The 18,751-nt window shown below is 44.8% G+C and overlaps 1 protein-coding gene across 2 annotated transcripts in view; it reads right to left on the reverse strand.

Annotated features, from left to right (window-relative positions):
* LOC138665540 (rap1 GTPase-GDP dissociation stimulator 1-like) overlaps positions 1 to 18,751 on the reverse strand; it is a 489,411-nt gene that overhangs the window by 129,972 nt on the left and 340,688 nt on the right. For both annotated transcript variants that reach the window (XM_069753123.1, XM_069753124.1), the window contains one exon: positions 16,491 to 16,622. In XM_069753123.1, the coding sequence (XP_069609224.1) occupies positions 16,491 to 16,622 (132 nt within the window). The remainder of the gene's footprint in view (positions 1 to 16,490; positions 16,623 to 18,751) is intronic.

The following is an 18,751-nucleotide window of genomic DNA, read 5'->3' on the forward strand; positions in this document are numbered from 1 at the left end:
TCTCTTCAGGGCAGGTTGAGTCTTTGGACTGTCCTGGTGTAGATACTGTGGTGGATAGGTTGCAGCAGATTTGGACTCATGTGGTGGAAAATTTGACATTGTCCCAGGAGAAGGCTCAACGTTTCGCTAACCGCTGGCGCTGTGTGGGTCCCCGACTTCGTGTTGGGGATTTGGTGTGGTTGTCGTCTCGTTATGTTCCTATGAAGGTTTCCTCTCCTAAGTTTAAGCCTCGTTTCATTGGTCCGTACAAGATTTCTGAGGTTCTCAATCCTGTGTCGTTTCGTTTGACCCTTCCAGCTTCTTTTGCCATCCATAATGTATTCCATAGGTCATTGTTGCGGAGATACGTGGCGCCTGTGGTTCCATCTGTTGATCCTCCTGCCCCAGTGTTGGTTGAGGGGGAGTTGGAGTATGTGGTGGAGAAGATTTTGGATTCTCGTATTTCGAGACGGAAACTCCAGTACCTGGTCAAGTGGAAGGGTTATGGTCAGGAAGATAATTCCTGGGTCTTTGCCTCCGATGTTCATGCTGCCGATCTGGTTCGTGCCTTTCATTTGGCTCGTCCTGGGGGCTCTGGTGAGGGTTCGGTGACCCCTCCTTAAGGAAAGGGGGGGGGGTACTGTTGTGAATTCTGTTGTCAAGCTCCCTCCTGTGGTCGTGAATGGTACTTCGGCTGGTTCTGTCCATGGGCTTCCTCTGGTGGTTGTGAGTGGGGCTGCGGCTTCTGAGGTTCCTTCCACAGGTGACGAGGTTAATTCGTTAGCTGGCTGCTCTATTTAACTCCACTTAGATCTTTGCTCCATGCCACCTGTCAATGTTCCAGTATTGGTCTAGTTCACTCCTGGATCGTTCTTGTGACCTGTCTTCCCAGCAGAAGCTAAGTTCCTGCTTGTTTTGCTCTGGTTTGCTATTTTTCTGTCCAGCTTGCTATTTTGATTGTTGTCTTGCTTGCTGGAAGCTCTGGGACGCAGAGGGAGCGCCTCCGCACCGTGAGTCGGTGCGGAGGGTCTTTTTGCGCCCTCTGCGTGGTCTTTTTGTAGTTTTTTGTGCTGACCGCAAAGCTGCCTTTCCTATCCTCTGTCTGTTCAGTAAGTCGGGCCTCACTTTGCTAAATCTATTTCATATCTGTGTTTGTAATTTTCATCTTTACTCACAGTCATTATATGTGGGGGGCTGCCTGTTCCCTTGGGGAATTTCTCTAAGGCAAGGTAGGCTTTATTTTTCTATCTTTAGGGCTAGCTAGTTCCTTAGGCTGTGACGAGGCGCCTAGGGAGCGTCAGGAGCGCTCCACGGCTATTTCTAGTGTGTGTGATAGGATTAGGGATTGCGGTCAGCAGAGTTCCCACGTCTCAGAGCTCGTCCTATATTATTAGTAACTATCAGGTCATTCCGTGTGCTCTTAACCACTAGGTCCATTATTGTCCTGACCACCAGGTCATAACAGAGATCGCGGTGTGCGTTCAATGTTTACGCATACCGCGATCTCCTGGGAGCGTCACTCTGTGGGGTCCAGACTGCGCCGGCGCTTGCGCAGTCTATAATGGCTTCGGACAGAGTGACGCTCCCAGCGTTATATTATAGATATATATATATGTATATACCGTGTATATATATATATACATATATATATATATATATATATATATATATATAAATTGTAACTGGATATATGTTGTGTAAATACAATTAGGCCTGACACCACTGTGATCTTCAAAGTCAGTGTATGGCGGTCATGTGGGAGCGCTGAGGAGGCAGCCCAAAGGATGAAAAAAGTGTCAAGTACTGCCGCAGCTCCAGCCGAACACCTCCAAGGGAGGAAGGAAGCAGGATCTGGTGATAGGAATCGGTTTCAGGAGCACTGAAAGGAAACTCTAACACAGTATAGAGTTTAACCACAACGCGTTTTGACGGATGTGCCATCTTCTCCCACCTGATGAAGATGGCACGTCCGTCGAAATGCGTTGTGGTTAAACTCTATCCTGTGTTATAGTTTCCTTTCAGGGCTCCTGCGACCGCTTCCTATCACCAGATATCACTGTGATCTTGTCCTTTGTGAGGAAACCTTGTCTTTTATTTGTTTGAGTATTTTGAATAAACTTATGCTGTTATATTTATTGGAGTTTCATTGAACTGTTTTTTTGTCTCTCTGGGAGTTGTCAACTTGCAAACACGTAAGTGCCACCATGATATTAGAGGCAGGCTATTATTGCATCAGACTTTCAGGCCATCATTAGCATTTCTGGTTGATTCCATATATTTCCAGGGTTGGATTAGTGTGGTAAATGGAGTTCTTTTTCACAAAGGCACCAGATGACTTTTTGGCAGTCTGCATGCCGTATAGGAGGAAAATTAGTCAAGGACATCCTAGATTGCTTTGACTAGGAACTATAGCTCTCGTTCAGCACATAAAGTGACATCACCTGCTCATTTGGGAAATGCAATTCAGCTAGCAATCAGAGAAAGCACCAAGTTGACCTCTTACCCCTTCTTCTCGCTCTTGTATTTGTGTCAGTCAGGCCACATCCTCAAGTAACTGCATCACTGCAGCCGGGACAAGTAAGCCTCCTTGACTAGGAGCTAGGACTATTTCCGCTACAGGTCAGCAGTTATTTGTCTCCTCCTACAACTCTCTGCATCACAAGATATGATCCTATCCCTAGCAGCCATACTTGTTCTCATACTTTTCGTGTGTGACAGAGAGCCAGGGCCGTAGTCATAGCTGTGGACACCTGGTGATTTGTGCCCTGGCCTCCCATCACATCAAAACAATGTTCATTACGTTGCGTACCTGTGGCTCCACTCTCTGTGCCGTCAGGGTCCCCTCTGCTCTGCTGTAGGCTCCCTTTAGATGGTTCTGCACAGATTGAGACACAGTCCACTTCAACTTTCATATGGACACCTCTACTATTTGCATTACGCAGCACATCCATATTCTTCACAGCATTTACAACAGGTTTCACATTGCACATCTCTTCCTCTTTCCCTGCATTTCCCATTCTGCCACACAGCACATACCAGGATCGAATTGTACCGTTCGGTTCCTCAGCATCCTCCCTGTTCAGCTCTGCAACGGATAGACCTTTATTAGTCTGTTTCGCCCCAGACATGAGAGTATCCGCCTCCAAAGTCAGTTGCCACTTGGCGAGCAACCTGCCCATCTGTACTGTAATTTGCGGTGACACAGTGCACTCCTGGTCCAAACTCACTGCATCTGACATTCCCTCAGCTGTTGTGCCCCGGAATTTGAGGGCATCAGCCCATGTGATAAGTTGCCACATATTGGAGCCACCTGAGTCCCTGTACTGTCACTGCTTAAATATTGTTCAGGCCCAGTGCTGCGGATGGCAGGGCTTCTCCCTTAGTTAACGTTGCGTTGTCATTACTATCATTCCGGGCACTTAAGCCCATGCAGGTAGTTTGGGCACCCTGGTACGACTGACTGAAATGAGGAAGCTCTCCCTCTCTTAGCTGCAGTTGACCCCACCCAGGTCTCTTTGCTAACTGGTTTCACTATAGTATATTACATGTACTATAACGCCCCCATCTAGTGGCTAATATTATAACTGCACTAACCCTATTTACTAAATATACACAATAGAAAATATGTACATTGCAGCATTAATAGCTAAATACAATGTCACGTTCAAGATACTGTAAGAAATCTAGGTAAATAACACATACATACAATATTCACAATAAGACATACTGGGACGAGTGTGGGGAATATAGTATCGCCTTTGTATCCCCTTACACGTGCATGCAAGGTAAAGCACTGTCAAGTGGCTTTACAGCTTGAAAATATCAGAAACAAAAGCCATACAGCAGACGTGTTGCTGCTCTGCATCAAGCGTCAAATCTCATACTAGATAGCTCCCCATCAACTGAAACTAGGAATTGTCATGAGTAACATTGCCCGGAACATTCTGGCTACCTTACCAAAATAATTCACACTCTTTGTATGCCTCAAGTTCTGAATTTTATTGTGCACAAGTTCTTCAAAGAAATATACCCACTTAAGGAAGGTGGCGATTATGCCAATAAAGTTTCTGCTCATTTCAACCATTCTAGAATGGCAAAGCATACCCTCCTTGCAAAAACAGAATGAACTACAGTGTGCATCTTGATTTACGATGTTGCAACATGTTAGAATTCAATGCTGCGTATGTTGGAACTAGTGATGAGCGAATATACTCGTTACTCGAGATTTCTCGAGTATGCACGGGGGTCCTCCGAGTATTTTTTAGTGCTCGGAAATTTAGTTTTTATTGTCGCAGCTGAATCACTTACATCTGTTAGCCAGCATAAGTACATGTGGGGGTTGCCTGGTTGCTAGGGAATCCTCACATGTAATCAAGCATATGCTCATCACTAGTTGGAACATATGTACAAGCAGATTAAAGCGGTGACAGACTATATGATTTAGCAGCCAAACTAGAACATGAGTTACTTTGAGATCTGCCATTGTCAGCTGATGAGGTACACACGTTGTCTAGTGAAGTCTTTGTGGAGGCTGCAACATTTATCTGTAGGGGCAATGTGGCAGCCATGATTTCATGCCTCTCATATTTATTCTGGCAAAAGCACTCACAAGAATACAGAAGGGGATAGAGGTAGAACAGAAACTTGTACATGTTCATTGCTCCCCTATGACTGTGCACTGCACACTGAAAGTTCATGTTATATATGCAGTAATATGAAGAGTGGGGAAAGGAGTAGCAGCAGCAGGTGGATGAGATTTGAGAAATTAAGTTATTCCAGGCACAGGCAGGGAAACAATGCTGACAGTCAGAGTGAAAATGACAATGATGACACTATCCAGGATGACTGGAAAATTTAACCGTGAGCACTACTATAGAAGGGGTGCTAAGGACGGGTTCCCAATCCATATAGATTAATAGTAAGAGACCTAGCATTCAACTTTAGGTAAGATACAGCAGGAAAAAATTATTGTAATAAATACAGGAAAACGTTTCGGTTAATTGTGACCTTCATCAGTTACTACAGAAACACAGACATCTGTGTCAGTATAAGGAAAAAATGACAAACAAAATAATAACAATAACAAAAGTATATACAAAGAACATAGCAAACAATATAAGGTCATAATATCACATAACAATATATTGGCAGAGCTAGGAATCAAGCACAATACTAATTCCAATCTCTATTATCTACAATATAATTGTCTAAGGGTCACTTCCGTCTGTCTGTCTGTAATGGAAATCCCAAGTCACTGATTGGTCGCGGCAAAACAGCCACGACCAATCAGCAACAGACACAGTCTGGCGGCAAAATTACCGCTCCTTACTCCCCGCAGTCAGTGCCCGCTCCATACTCCCCTCCAGTCAGCGCTCACACAGAGTTAATGGCAGCGTTAACGGACCGCGTTATGCCACGGTGTAACACACTCCGTTAACGCTGCTATTAACCCTGTGTGACCAACTTTTTACTATTGATGCTGCCTATGCAGCATCAATAGTAAAAAGATCTAATGTTAGAAATGATAAAAAAATATAAAAAATAGTTATATACTCACTGTCCGTCGGCGCCTCGGATCTAGAACAGACCTTTCCCGTTCCTCGCGGCGCTCCGGTGACCACTCCACGCATTGCGATCTCGCGAGATGATGACGTAGCGGTCTCTCAATGCACTCTTGAGACCGGAGCGTGCGAGGAGCATCGGTAAACGCTTGGATCCGGGGGCCAACGGAAGGTGAGTATATAACTATTTTTTTTTTTAATTCTTTTTTTAAACAGGGATATGATGCCCACATTGCTATATACTGTTGTGAATTCTGCTTTTGGGCTCCCTCCAGTGGTTGTAGGTGGTAATGCAGTTGTCCCAGGGCTGCAGTCATGGTCAGGTGTTTCTGCTGATTGCAATTCTGACTGGGGTATTTAGGTTTGCAGGATTCATTAGTCCTTGCCAGTTGTCAATGGTTCTTGGGAGGTGTTGGACCTCTGTCTTGTTTCTCCTGCTTAGCTGCCAATTCAGCAAAGATAAGTGTCTGTTTTTTTTTCTATGGCACACAGCTGGATTTTCGATTGTATTTCTGCTCTGTGTGTAGGATTCTCTGGAGTTGCAGATATACGTTCCACGTCTTTAGTTAGATGGAGGAATTTTTTGTATAATCTGCTGTGGATATTTTTGGAAGGGTTTTAATACTGACCGCACAGAACTCTGTCCTATCCTTTCCTATTTTAGCTAGAGTGGCCTCTTTTGCTAAATCCTGTTTTCTGCCTACGTGTGTCTTTCCTCTCCTACTCACAGTCAATATTTGTGGGGGGCTGCCTATCCTTTGGGGTTCTGCTCTGAGGCAAGATAGTATTCCTATTTCCATCTTTAGGGGTATTTAGTTCTCCGGCTGTGACGAGGTGTCTAGGGTTTGTTAGGCACACTGTTATGAAAGGCAATTCAGTATCACAATGGACATGGAGGTCAGAGCACATACAGTGATCTGACAATAACCCAAAATAATAGAACGAGCTCTGAGACGTGGGAACTCTGCAGACCGCAATCCCTGATCCTCTCCAAACACAACTAGAGGCAGCCGTGGATTGCGCCTAACGCTACCTATGCAACTCGGCACAGCCAGAGAAACTAACTAGCCTGAAGATAGAAAAAATAAGCCTACCTTGCCTCAGAGAAATACCCCAAAGGAAAAGGCAGCCCCCCACATATAATGACTGTGAGTAAGATGAAAAGACAAACGTAGGGATGAAATAGATTCAGCAAAGTGAGGCCCGATATTCTAGACAGAACGAGGATAGGAAAGATAACTTTGCGGTCTTCACAAAACCCTAAAGAAAACCACGCAAAGGGGCAAAAAGACCCTCCGTACCGAACTAACGGCACGGAGGTACACCCTTTGCGTCCCAGAGCTTCCAGCAAAACAAATAGACAAGCTGGACAGAAAAAATAGCAACAAATAGCAATGAAGCACTTAGCTATGCAGAGCAGCAGGCCACAGGAATGATCCAGAGAAACACAAGTCCAACACTGGAACATTGACAGGAAGCATGAATCAAAGCATTAGGTGGGGTTAAGTAGAGAAGCACCTAACGACCTCACCAGATCACCTGAGGGAGGAAACTCAGAAGCAGCAGTACCAGTTTCCTCCACAAACGGAAGCTCCCAGAGAGAATCAGCCGAAGTACCACTTGTGACCACAGGAGGGAGCTCTGCCACAGAATTCACAACAGCACCCCCCCCTTGAGGAGGGGTCACCGAAACCTCACCAGAGCCCCCAGGCCGACCAGGATGAGCCACATGAAAGGCACGAACAAGATCGGGAGCATGGACATCCGAGGCAAAAACCCAGGAATTATCCTCCTGAGCATAACCCTTCCATTTAACCAGATACTGGAGTTTCCGTCTTGAAACACGAGAATCCAAAATCTTCTCCACAATATACTCCAATTCCCCCTCCACCAAAACCGGGGCAGGAGGGTCAACAGATGGAACCATAGGTGCCACGTATCTCCGCAACAATGACCTATGGAAGACGTTATGTATGAAAAAAGAATCTGGGAGGGTCAGACGAAAAGACACAGGATTAATAACCTCAGAAATCCTATAAGGACCAATGAAACGAGGTTTAAACTTCGGAGAGGAAACCTTCATAGGAATATGACGAGAAGATAACCAAACCAGATCCCCAACACGAAGTCGGGGACCCACACGGCGTCTGCGATTAGCGAAACGTTGAGCCTTCTCCTGGGACAAGGTCAAATTGTCCACTACATGAGTCCAAATCTGCTGCAACCTGTCCACCACAGTATCCACACCAGGACAGTCCGAAGACTCAACCTGTCCTGAAGAGAAACGAGGATGGAACACAGAATTGCAGAAAAATGGCGAAACCAAGGTAGCCGAGCTGGCCCGATTATTAAGGGCGAACTCAGCCAAAGGCAAAAAGGACACCCAGTCATCCTGATCGGCAGAAACAAAGCATCTCAGATAGGTTTCCAAGGTCTGATTGGTTCATTCGGTCTGGCCATTAGTCTGAGGATGAAAAGCCGCGGAAAAAGACAAGTCAATGCCCATCCTACCACAAAAGGCTCGCCAAAACCTCGAAACAAACTGGGAACCTCTGTCAGAAACGATATTCTCTGGAATGCCATGCAAACGAACCACATGCTGGAAGAACAATGGCACCAAATCAGAGGAGGAAGGCAACTTGGACAAGGGTACCAGATGGACCATCTTAGAAAAGCGATCACAGACCACCCAAGTGACTGACATCTTTTGAGAGACGGGAAGATCTGAAATAAAATCGATAGAGATATGTGTCCAAGGTCTCTTCGGGACCGGCAAGGGCAAAAGCAACCCACTGGCACGAGAACAGCAGGGCTTAGCCCGAGCACAAATCCCACAGGACTGCACAAAAGAACGCACATCCCGCGACAGAGACGGCCACCAAAAGGATCTAGCCACTAACTCTCTGGTACCAAAGATTCCAGGATGACCAGCCAACACCGAACAATGAACCTCAGAGATCACTTTATTTGTCCACCTATCTGGGACAAACAGTTTCTCCGCTGGACAACGATCAGGTTTATTAGCCTGAAATTTTTGCAGCACCCACCGCAAATCAGGGGAGATGGCAGACACAATTACTCCTTCCTTGAGGATACCCGCCGGCTCAGATAAACCCGGAGAGTCGGGCACAAAACTCCTAGACAGAGCATCCGCCTTCACATTTTTAGAGCCCGGAAGGTACGAAATCACAAAGTCAAAACGGGCGAAAAACAGCGACCAACGAGCCTGTCTAGGATTCAAACGCTTAGCAGACTCGAGATAAGTCAGGTTCTTATGATCAGTCAATACCACCACGCGATGCTTAGCTCCTTCAAGCCAATGACGCCACTCCTCGAATGCCCACTTCATGGCCAGCAACTCTCGGTTGCCCACATCATAATTCCGCTCAGCAGGCGAAAACTTCCTGGAAAAAAAGCGCATGGTTTCATCACTGAACAATCAGAACCTCTATGCGACAAAACTGCTCCAATCTCAGAAGCATCACCTCGACCTGGAACGGAAGAGAAACATCAGGTTGACACAACACAGGGGCAGAAGAAAAACGACGCTTCAACTCTTGAAAAGCTTCGACAGCAGCAGAAGACCAATTGACCAAATCAGCACCCTTCTTGGTCAAATCGGTCAATGGTTTGGCAATACTAGAAAAATTGCAGATGAAGCGACGATAAAAATTAGCAAAGCCCAGGAACTTTTGCAGACTTTTCAGAGATGTCGGCTGAGTCCAATCATGGATGGCTTGGACCTTAACAGGATCCATCTCGATAGTAGAAGGGGAAAAGATGAACCCCAAAAATGAAACCTTCTGCACACCAAAGAGACACTTTGATCCCTTCACAAACAAATAGTTAGCACGCAGGACCTGAAAAACCGTTCTGACCTGTTTCACATGAGACTCCCAATCATCCGAGAAGATCAAAATGTCATCCAAGTACACAATCAGGAATTTATCCAGGTACTCTCGGAAGATGTCATGCATAAAGGACTGAAACACTGATGGAGCATTGGCAAGTCCGAATGGCATCACTAGATACTCAAAATGACCCTCGGGCGTATTAAATGCAGTTTTCCATTCATCGCCTCGCCTGATTCGCACCAGATTATACGCACCAAGAAGATCAATCTTGGTGAACCAACTAGCCCTCTTAATCCGAGCAAACAAATCAGATAACAAAGGCAAGGGGTACTGAAATTTAACAGTGATCTTATTAAGAAGGCGATAATCTATACAAGGTCTCAGCAAACCATCCTTTTTGGCCACAAAAAAGAACCCTGCTCCTAATGGCGACGATGACGGGCGAATATGCCCCTTCTCCAGGGATTCCTTCACATAACTGCGCATAGCGGTGTGCTCAGGCACGGATAAATTAAACAGTCGACCTTTTGGGAATTTACCACCAGGAATCAAATTGATAGCACAATCACAATCCCTATGCGGAGGTAGGGCATCGGACTTGGGCTCATCAAATACATCCCGGTAATCAGACAAGATCTCTGGAACCTCAGAAGGGGTGGATGACGAAATTGACAAAAATGGAACATCACCATGTACCCCCTGACAACCCCAGCTGGACACCGACATGGATTTCCAATCCAATACTGGATTATGGGCTTGTAGCCATGGCAACCCCAACACGACCACATCATGCAGATTATGCAACACCAGAAAGCGAATATCCTCCTGATGTGCAGGAGCCATGCACATGGTCAGCTGGGTCCAGTATTGAGGCTTATTCTTGGCCAAAGGCGTAGCATCAATACCTCTCAATGGAATAGGACACTGCAAGGGCTCCAAGAAAAACCCACAACGCTTAGCATATTCCAAGTCCATCAAATTCAGAGCAGCGCCTGAATCCACAAACGCCATGATAGAATATGATGACAAAGAGCAGATCAAGGTAACGGACAGAAGAAATTTTGACTGTACCGTACCAATGGTGGCAGACCTAGCGAACCGCTTAGTGCGCTTAGGACAATCAGAGATAGCATGAGTGGAATCACCACAGTAGAAACACAGCCCATTCAGACGTCTGTGTTCTTGCCGTTCAACTCTGGTCAAAGTCCTATCACACTGCATAGGCTCAGGTTTAAGCTCAGGTAATACCGCCAAATAGTGCACAGATTTACGCTCACGCAAGCGTCGACCGATCTGAATAGCCAAAGACATAGACTCATTCAAACCAGCAGGCATAGGAAATCCCACCATGACATCCTTAAGGGCTTCAGAGAGACCCTTTCTGAACATAGCTGCCAGCGCAGATTCATTCCATTGAGTGAGCACTGACCATTTTCTAAATTTCTGGCAATATACCTCTATCTCATCCTGACCCTGACAAAGAGCCAGCAAATTCTTTTCTGCCTGATCCACTGAATTAGGCTCATCGTACAGCAATCCGAGCGCCAGGAAAAACGCATTGATATTACTCAATGCAGGATCTCCTGGCGCAAGAGAGAATGCCCAGTCCTGAGGGTCGCCGCGCAAAAAAGAAATAATAATCAAAACCTGTTGAACTGGATCACCAGAGGAACGAGGTTTCAAGGCCAGAAATAACTTACAATTATTTTTGAAACTCAGAAACTTAGTTCTATCTCCAAAAAACAAATCAGGAATAGGAATTCTTGGTTCTAACATAGATTTCTGATCAATAGTGTCTTGAATCTTTTGTACTCTTGCCGAGAGCTGATCCACAAATGAAGACAGACTTCTAATGTCCATCGCTGCACCTGTGTACTGAACCACCCAAATGTCTAGGGGAAAAAAAAGACAAAACACAAAGCCAAGAAAAAAAAATGGTCTCAGAACTTCTTTTTTCCCTCTATTGAGAATCATTAGTACTTTTGGCTTCCTGTACTGTTATGAAAGGCAATTCAGTATCACAATGGACATGGAGGTCAGAGCACATACAGTGATCTGACAATAACCCAAAATAATAGAACGAGCTCTGAGACGTGGGAACTCTGCAGACCGCAATCCCTGATCCTCTCCAAACACAACTAGAGGCAGTCGTGGATTGCGCCTAACGCTACCTATGCAACTCGGCACAGCCTGAGAAACTAACTAGCCTGAAGATAGAAAAAATAAGCCTACCTTGCCTCAGAGAAATACCCCAAAGGAAAAGGCAGCCCCCCACATATAATGACTGTGAGTACGATGAAAAGACAAACGTAGGGATGAAATAGATTCAGCAAAGTGAGGCCCGATATTCTAGACAGAACGAGGATAGGAAAGATAACTTTGCGGTCTTCACAAAACCCTAAAGAAAACCACGCAAAGGGGCAAAAAGACCCTCCGTACCGAACTAATGGCACTGAGGTACACCCTTTGCGTCCCAGAGCTTCCAGCAAAACAAATAGACAAGCTGGACAGAAAAAATAGCAACAAATAGCAATGAAGCACTTAGCTATGCAGAGCAGCAGGCCACAGGAATGATCCAGAAAAACACAAGTCCAACACTGGAACATTGACAGGAAGCATGAATCAAAGCATTAGGTGGGGTTAAGTAGAGAAGCACCTAACGACCTCACCAGATCACCTGAGTGAGGAAACTCAGAAGCAGCAGTACCAGTTTCCTCCACAAACGGAAGCTCCCAGAGAGAATCAGCCGAAGTACCACTTGTGATCACAGGAGGGAGCTCTGCCACAGAATTCACAACAGCACACCCCACGGCTACTTCTAGTTGTGGTGTCAGATCAGGATTTGCGGTCAGTACAGTTACCACCTACTCCAGTGAAAGTTATGCATGCGGCTCCAAGGTCACCGGATCATAACAATATACTACGTGGGCTGTGCAATATACTACGTGGGCTGTGCAATATACTACGTGGGCTGTGCAATATACTGCGTGGCCTGTGCAATATACTGTATGGGCTGTGCAATATATTGCATGGGCTGTGCAATATACTGCGTGGGCTGTGCAATATACTGCATGGGCTGTGCAATATACTGCGTGGGCTGTGCAATGTACTATGTGGGCTGTGCAATGTACTACGTGGGCTGTGCAACGTACTACGTGGGCTGTGCAACGTACTACGTGGGCTGTGCAATATACTGCGTTGGCTGTGCAATATACTACGTGGGCTGTGCAATATACTACGTGGGCTGTGCAATGTACTACGTGGCTGCACAATATACTACGTGGCTGTGCTATATACTACGTGGCTGTGCTATATACTACGTGGGCTGTGCTATATACCACATGGGCTGTTATACATTACGTGGGCTGTGTTATACACTACATGGCCTGTGTTATGCACTACGTGGCCTGTGTTATACACTACGTGGCCTGTGTTATACACTACGTGGCCTGTGTTATACACTACGTGGCCTGTGTTATATACTACATGCGTGGGCTGTTATATACTATGTGAGCTGTGTTATATGCTACATGGCTGGCCACGAACAATCAGTGACAGGCGCAGTCCGGCTGCGAATTGGTGCAGGATTTGAACCATGCTTCGCTAATTGGTCGCGGCCGGCCGAATCCTGTGTATTCAATGTATTATTCTAAAATCTTCATAAATAAACTACATACATATTCTAGAATACCCGATGTGTTAGAATCGGGCTACCATCTAGTTGAATCTATAATCAAGAAAAAGTGAAGAAGAGCCCGAATAGGTCAAAAGGGACATACCATGAGGTTATTAAATAAAAGCCGGTAACGGGAATTATAATCACTGCACGATCCTGTATACAGATAAGAGTGAAGTAAGTGGACTACATATGTAGGTGCCAAGTAGTATAGGAAAGTCTAGTCCACTTACATATATCAAAATTAGTTCAGCGTGGTTGTTGTAGGCAAACCTGCTATGAGCAAATAGGAAGATTCCTAAGGGGGCAATAAGAAGTGACAACTTATAATAGAAAAAAAGGCCAGGGATATTGAATGGAGAGATAAATCCATTACCTGGAGCTGCAGTGCTCTCCGACGTGGCATCCACCGCTTGTCTGGCTATATAGTGTCAGCATGCCCATATAAGAAGGGAAGGGGCGGGACTATATAAGAGATGTGGCCAATAAGATAGCTCTTTTTCACAATTGACCGAAACGTTTTCCTGTATTTACTACAATAAATTTTTCCTGCTGCATCTTACCTAAAGTTGAGTGCTAGGTCTCTTACTATTAAACTATCTAGGATGACAACTGTCGCAGTAGGGAGCAGAAAGTGAACCAACGGGGCTATCAGCGGCTGGTTAGCATGGCAAACTGTATCTTGGAATGTTAGTGGATGTCAGATGACATCATGAGCCCGCAGCTGTGACCGGATTTTAAAAAGTTTACCCCCGGTCACAGAGGCGTCGTCTGATGGGAGTACTACTGATAACAGCAAGAGCAGGTGGTGGCGCTCTAAATAAATAAATTTAAAAATGGCATGGATTCCCTTGTATTTTTGATAACCAGTCAGGCAAAACTGACAGCTATGGCAGAAACTCTCAGCTGTCAGCTTTAGCATGACTGGTTAAAAAAAAAACCACAGGGCTCCCTAAGCGTTTTTTTTAAATTATTCAAATAAATAAATAAAAAAATGGCATGGATTCCCTCATTTTTGACAACCAGCCAAGCTAAAGCAGACAGATGGGGGCTGGTATTCTCAGGCTCGTAAAGGCCATGGATATTGGTTCCCCAGCCTAAAAATAGCAGCCTGCAGCCGCCTCAGAAAAGGTGCATCTATTAGATGTGCCAATTATGCAGCTTTGCACAGCTCTTCCCAATTGCCATGTGTTGGTGGCAAGTGGGGTTGAGACGGGCGGATCCTGCATCCCTTCCACAAATTGCCCCTATTAATTCTGCTGAGGATGACCTGCCAGCCGCTGAAGCCACCGTGACAGTTGGCCGCCATTACGACCCGGCTCGGTGGAGGCCGACCCAGACACAAAGACATTTTGAACCATCAGTATTTGGCAGGGAAGAAAAGGCAATATCTCAGCAGACAGGGAACCAACAACAGAGCAACAGATCAGTAGATCGAATTCCAAAACTGAACCATGACACCAATGAAGTGAGAGAAGCAGCAGTTTTGACTTAGGGTACCGTCACACTATACGATTTACCTACGATCACGACCAGCGATACGACCTGGCCGTGATCGTAGGTAAATCGTAGTGTGGTCGCTGGAGAGCTGTCACACAGACAGCTCTCCAGCGACCAACGATGCCGAAGTCCCTGGGTAACCAGGGTAAACATCGGGTTACTAAGCGCAGGACCGCGCTTAGTAACCCGATGTTTACCCTGGTTACCAGCGTAAAAAAAAACAAACAGCACATACTTACATTCCGGTGTCTGTCCCTTGCCGTCTGCTTCCCGCACTCACTGACTGCCGGCCGTAAAGTGAAAGCACAGCACAGCGGTGACGTCACCGCTGTGCTCTGCTTTCACTTTATGGCCGGCAGTCAGTGAGTGCGGGAAGCAGACGGCAAGGGACCTGACGGACACCGGAATGTAAGTATGTGCTGTTTGTTTTTTTTTTACGCTGGTAACCCGGGTAAACATCGCGGTCCTGCGCTTAGTAACCCGATGCTTACCCTGGTTACAAGCGAACGCATCGCTGGATTGCATCGCTAGATCGGTGTCACACACACCGATCTAGCGATGACAGCGGGAGATCCAGCGACGAAAGAAAGTTCCAAACGATCTGCTACGACGTACGATTCTCAGCAGGATCCCTGATCGCTGCTGCGTGTCAGACACAGCGATATCGTAACGATATCGCTGGAACGTCACGAATCGTATCGTCGTAGCGATCGAAATGGCAGTGTGTGACGGTACCCTTACTCAGGATGTCAGCTTTTATCCGAAAGATATGAGAGTGAATCTAACCATTAGTGGCCGATGAATGGCTACAGGGCTAATGTACCATAACTTCACGAGAGCCCTAGGAGACCTGACATTGCTAGAATGGCACGTGAGGTGAGTACAGGCTGTTTTTAATTTTACATGGTGAAATGTAGTAATTGAGACCCTGATTTCAGCGATGTGTCACGTACTTGGCTATGTTTTGCTGTTTCAACAAAATCACCTTTTATCCACAGGAGATTATCACCAGAGGACTATGTTTATCATGCCTCTTTGTCCAACCAGCCACCCACCACTGATTAGCAGCATTCTGTGAGTATACAGTATACATAGAAAACTGCCAATAAGTAGTGTAAAATAAATGGTGTTATACAGAACTCAACATTCTAAGCTCTGTTAGATCTATAGCAAAGGAAATTTTGATTCTGGACCCAGTAAACTAAGTGAAACACCACTGGATCAAGGTTTCTATCCATACATCATGCTGCTGTCCAGTCACATAGAAAAAACCTGCTGACAGATGCCCTTTATAGTAACTGAAAATAAAAGCATGGTAATCTTTGAAAAACTAGTATGAATTTAATGTTGCTTATATAGTATTAATTCATTCTACAATATTGTAGAAAGACTGTCACAAATTACATATCCCCCTCCGCACAATGAGACTTGTGATCTAATTTCCATGTTTTAGAAATGCACATTGGGGCCAATTAACACATGAGCATTGTCTGAGTGACTGACAATTTAAAACGAGGCTATAAGATAGGAAATATAATTGTGTAACTTACTCACATACAAACATACGCGTACACATACAAGCATGGATATCAGTTTATCGGGGTTCAAGGTAAGCCCCTCATTAAGGATTGCACTCAGTAGCTATTTGTGTAGATCTTAACAGCTTGTTGAGATACAAAAATTGCTAACTGTACGACTTCCATATTAAGAATTCTTGTCCAAAGTCCCACTGGAATTGTCTCTCTTAACCTGAAGGTACCCATGTAGGTCATTTCAAAAGCTGCTGTTTAAAAGCTAAAAAATGTTAGAAATCACAATATTACTGATTACTCACAGGTTTAGATTTTCGAGTCCATAATGGCAGCTATATTTTGACATAAGGAAAATGACAGATTTTTTTGAAAATAAAACAAAATTTACCGTTTCTTGCAAAATTAGCAATGGCGAGTGCTCCAGACATCTGAAGAAGGGTGTGCTGAGAGGTTAGCCAGGAGGGAATATTCTGGTACACCACACCACAGCCATCCTCAAAAAGTTTCTGCATAGATTCATCTGCCAAATGACAGGAACATAAAATGTAATGTCCCAATAGATATGCATACTATTCTTGATATTAAATCATGTAAGCAGTTAAACAGTAGTTGCGTTTAGGTCCATCTGCTGAAGACTTATCTTCAACTAGCGACGGAAGACATGGAAGAAGAAATAATTAGGGTTGGACATTTTCTAGTCAATAGTTTGACATCCAACTTGTCAATTCATGTGGTTTTAGTGAATGAGCCATGCTAAAGACTCATCGACAGGTTATATAAAATGCTTATGGTATTTCTATTAATGAACGTATGTTGGGGGGGAAATGGTTGCTTTCATGAAAGCATCTTTTATTAGATGGGTTTGCAGTCCTATGCAAAATCAAAGATATGAGCTGTGCCAAATGCAGACAACACAGGGTCTATAAATAATTTAGTGATGTCAGCTGCAGGACAAGCTAATTGGTTAAAACAGGGGCCATCAAAAGCAAGACTGCAGCATCTAAGAGGTTAAATAGTCAGCTCAGAATAATTTCCAATCTAGGCTGATAATGCTGGTTGTTAGCTATCAGTTAGGGTTCTTTCACTTGTCCTGATATTTCCAGCACTGGATAAACCAGTGCTGGAGCTGTCGGTGTCCTTGTGTTCATGTGTTATATCCATGTGCCACATCTGTGTGACAAGTACTGGCGCCTGGGAAAAGCAGTACAATTCATGCAGTACAATTTCCAGGTACTGGCTGCTGAAGGCAGCTCGGATCATTGTCATTTGGACTCCCTGAGATCAGCGCAACCAGGCGACAATTATGGGAGTTGTATTCAGCACATGCTGTGTACACCATATGTGAAATAAATAATTTAACAAAAAAAGTGGCGTGGGCTCCCGTGTAATTTTCAAAACCAGCAGAGGGAAAGCCCACAGCCGGGGAATGATGTTATTAATCTGGGAAAGGGGACAATATCCCAAAAGGTTCCCAGGCTATTAATAAGTGCTCACAGCTAGTGATAGGTGAGTATACTAGTTACTTGAGATTTCCCGAGTATGCTCAGGTGTCCTCCGAGTATTTTTTAGTGATCGGAGATTTAGTTTTTGTTGCCACAGCTGAATGATTTACATCTGTTAGCCAGCTTGATTACATGTGGGGATTCCCTAGCAACCAGGCAACCCCCACATGTACTTATGCTGGCTAACAGATGTAAATCATTCAGCTGCGGCAAAAAAAACTAAATCTCCGAGCACTTACAAATACTCGGAGACCCCCGAGCATGCTCGGGAAATCTTGAGCAACGAGTATATTCGCTCATCACTACTCACAGCTGTTTGCTTAGCCTTTACTGGCTAGTTTATTGGGGACACCAGAAAAACTATTACATAGGGTTCCCTAAGAGGTACAGATGCTGGGGGATGATCAAAAGCCCATGTTTAGTATGATGCAAGAAGGGGTTAAATTCCTTGTGATAAGATTAATGGCAATAGTAGGGCAACTATAATTTATTTTAATCATTAATGGACATTGTGAGAACACTGGAAAACCACCACAGAGGTATAAATGTGAAAAAGGATGCTATTGTGCAATTTTAGTAAAATCAAAGTATTTGCAGCTTCTATTTCCACTATTATTTGTGAAGATAGCATATGATACAGAGGAGGGAGATTTAGACAAGAGAAAGCTGTGATCCTGCTTCTCCCACTTAGAATAATTGACAGCTTTCTGTGTATACAGAAAAAGCTGTCAATTAGCAGTGAGTGGGCAAGGGAAGCAGCAATCCGAGGATTTCTCTGCTCTAAATCCGCCTCCTCTCTGTCATATGTTGTCCTGGATGAATTTAAACAGCTTTTCAGATGAAAATATTAAACCATGTCCTAGAAAAGTCCGAACATTCAATCTCTACATTTGTGTGAGACGGACTTCAGATTGGGCAACATAAAAGATCTGAGAAGCCCACTTTGGTATCCACCAGCCATAAACGGCAAAGCAGCAGGCATGCATTTCCCTGCATTTGCACACCGTTTTCCAGAGAGTTAATTTATTTCTTCTTCTCCTCACTGGTTCTCAGGTCTTCACACAGTAATAGTTACGTAAGGTGTATGAGCATTCTTGTGCATGGATGAGGTCAGTAAAGGCCCCGTCACACATAGCGAGATCGCTAG

The sequence above is a fragment of the Ranitomeya imitator genome, chromosome 2 (assembly GCF_032444005.1).
Source record: "Ranitomeya imitator isolate aRanImi1 chromosome 2, aRanImi1.pri, whole genome shotgun sequence".
Taxonomy (NCBI): domain Eukaryota; kingdom Metazoa; phylum Chordata; class Amphibia; order Anura; family Dendrobatidae; genus Ranitomeya; species Ranitomeya imitator.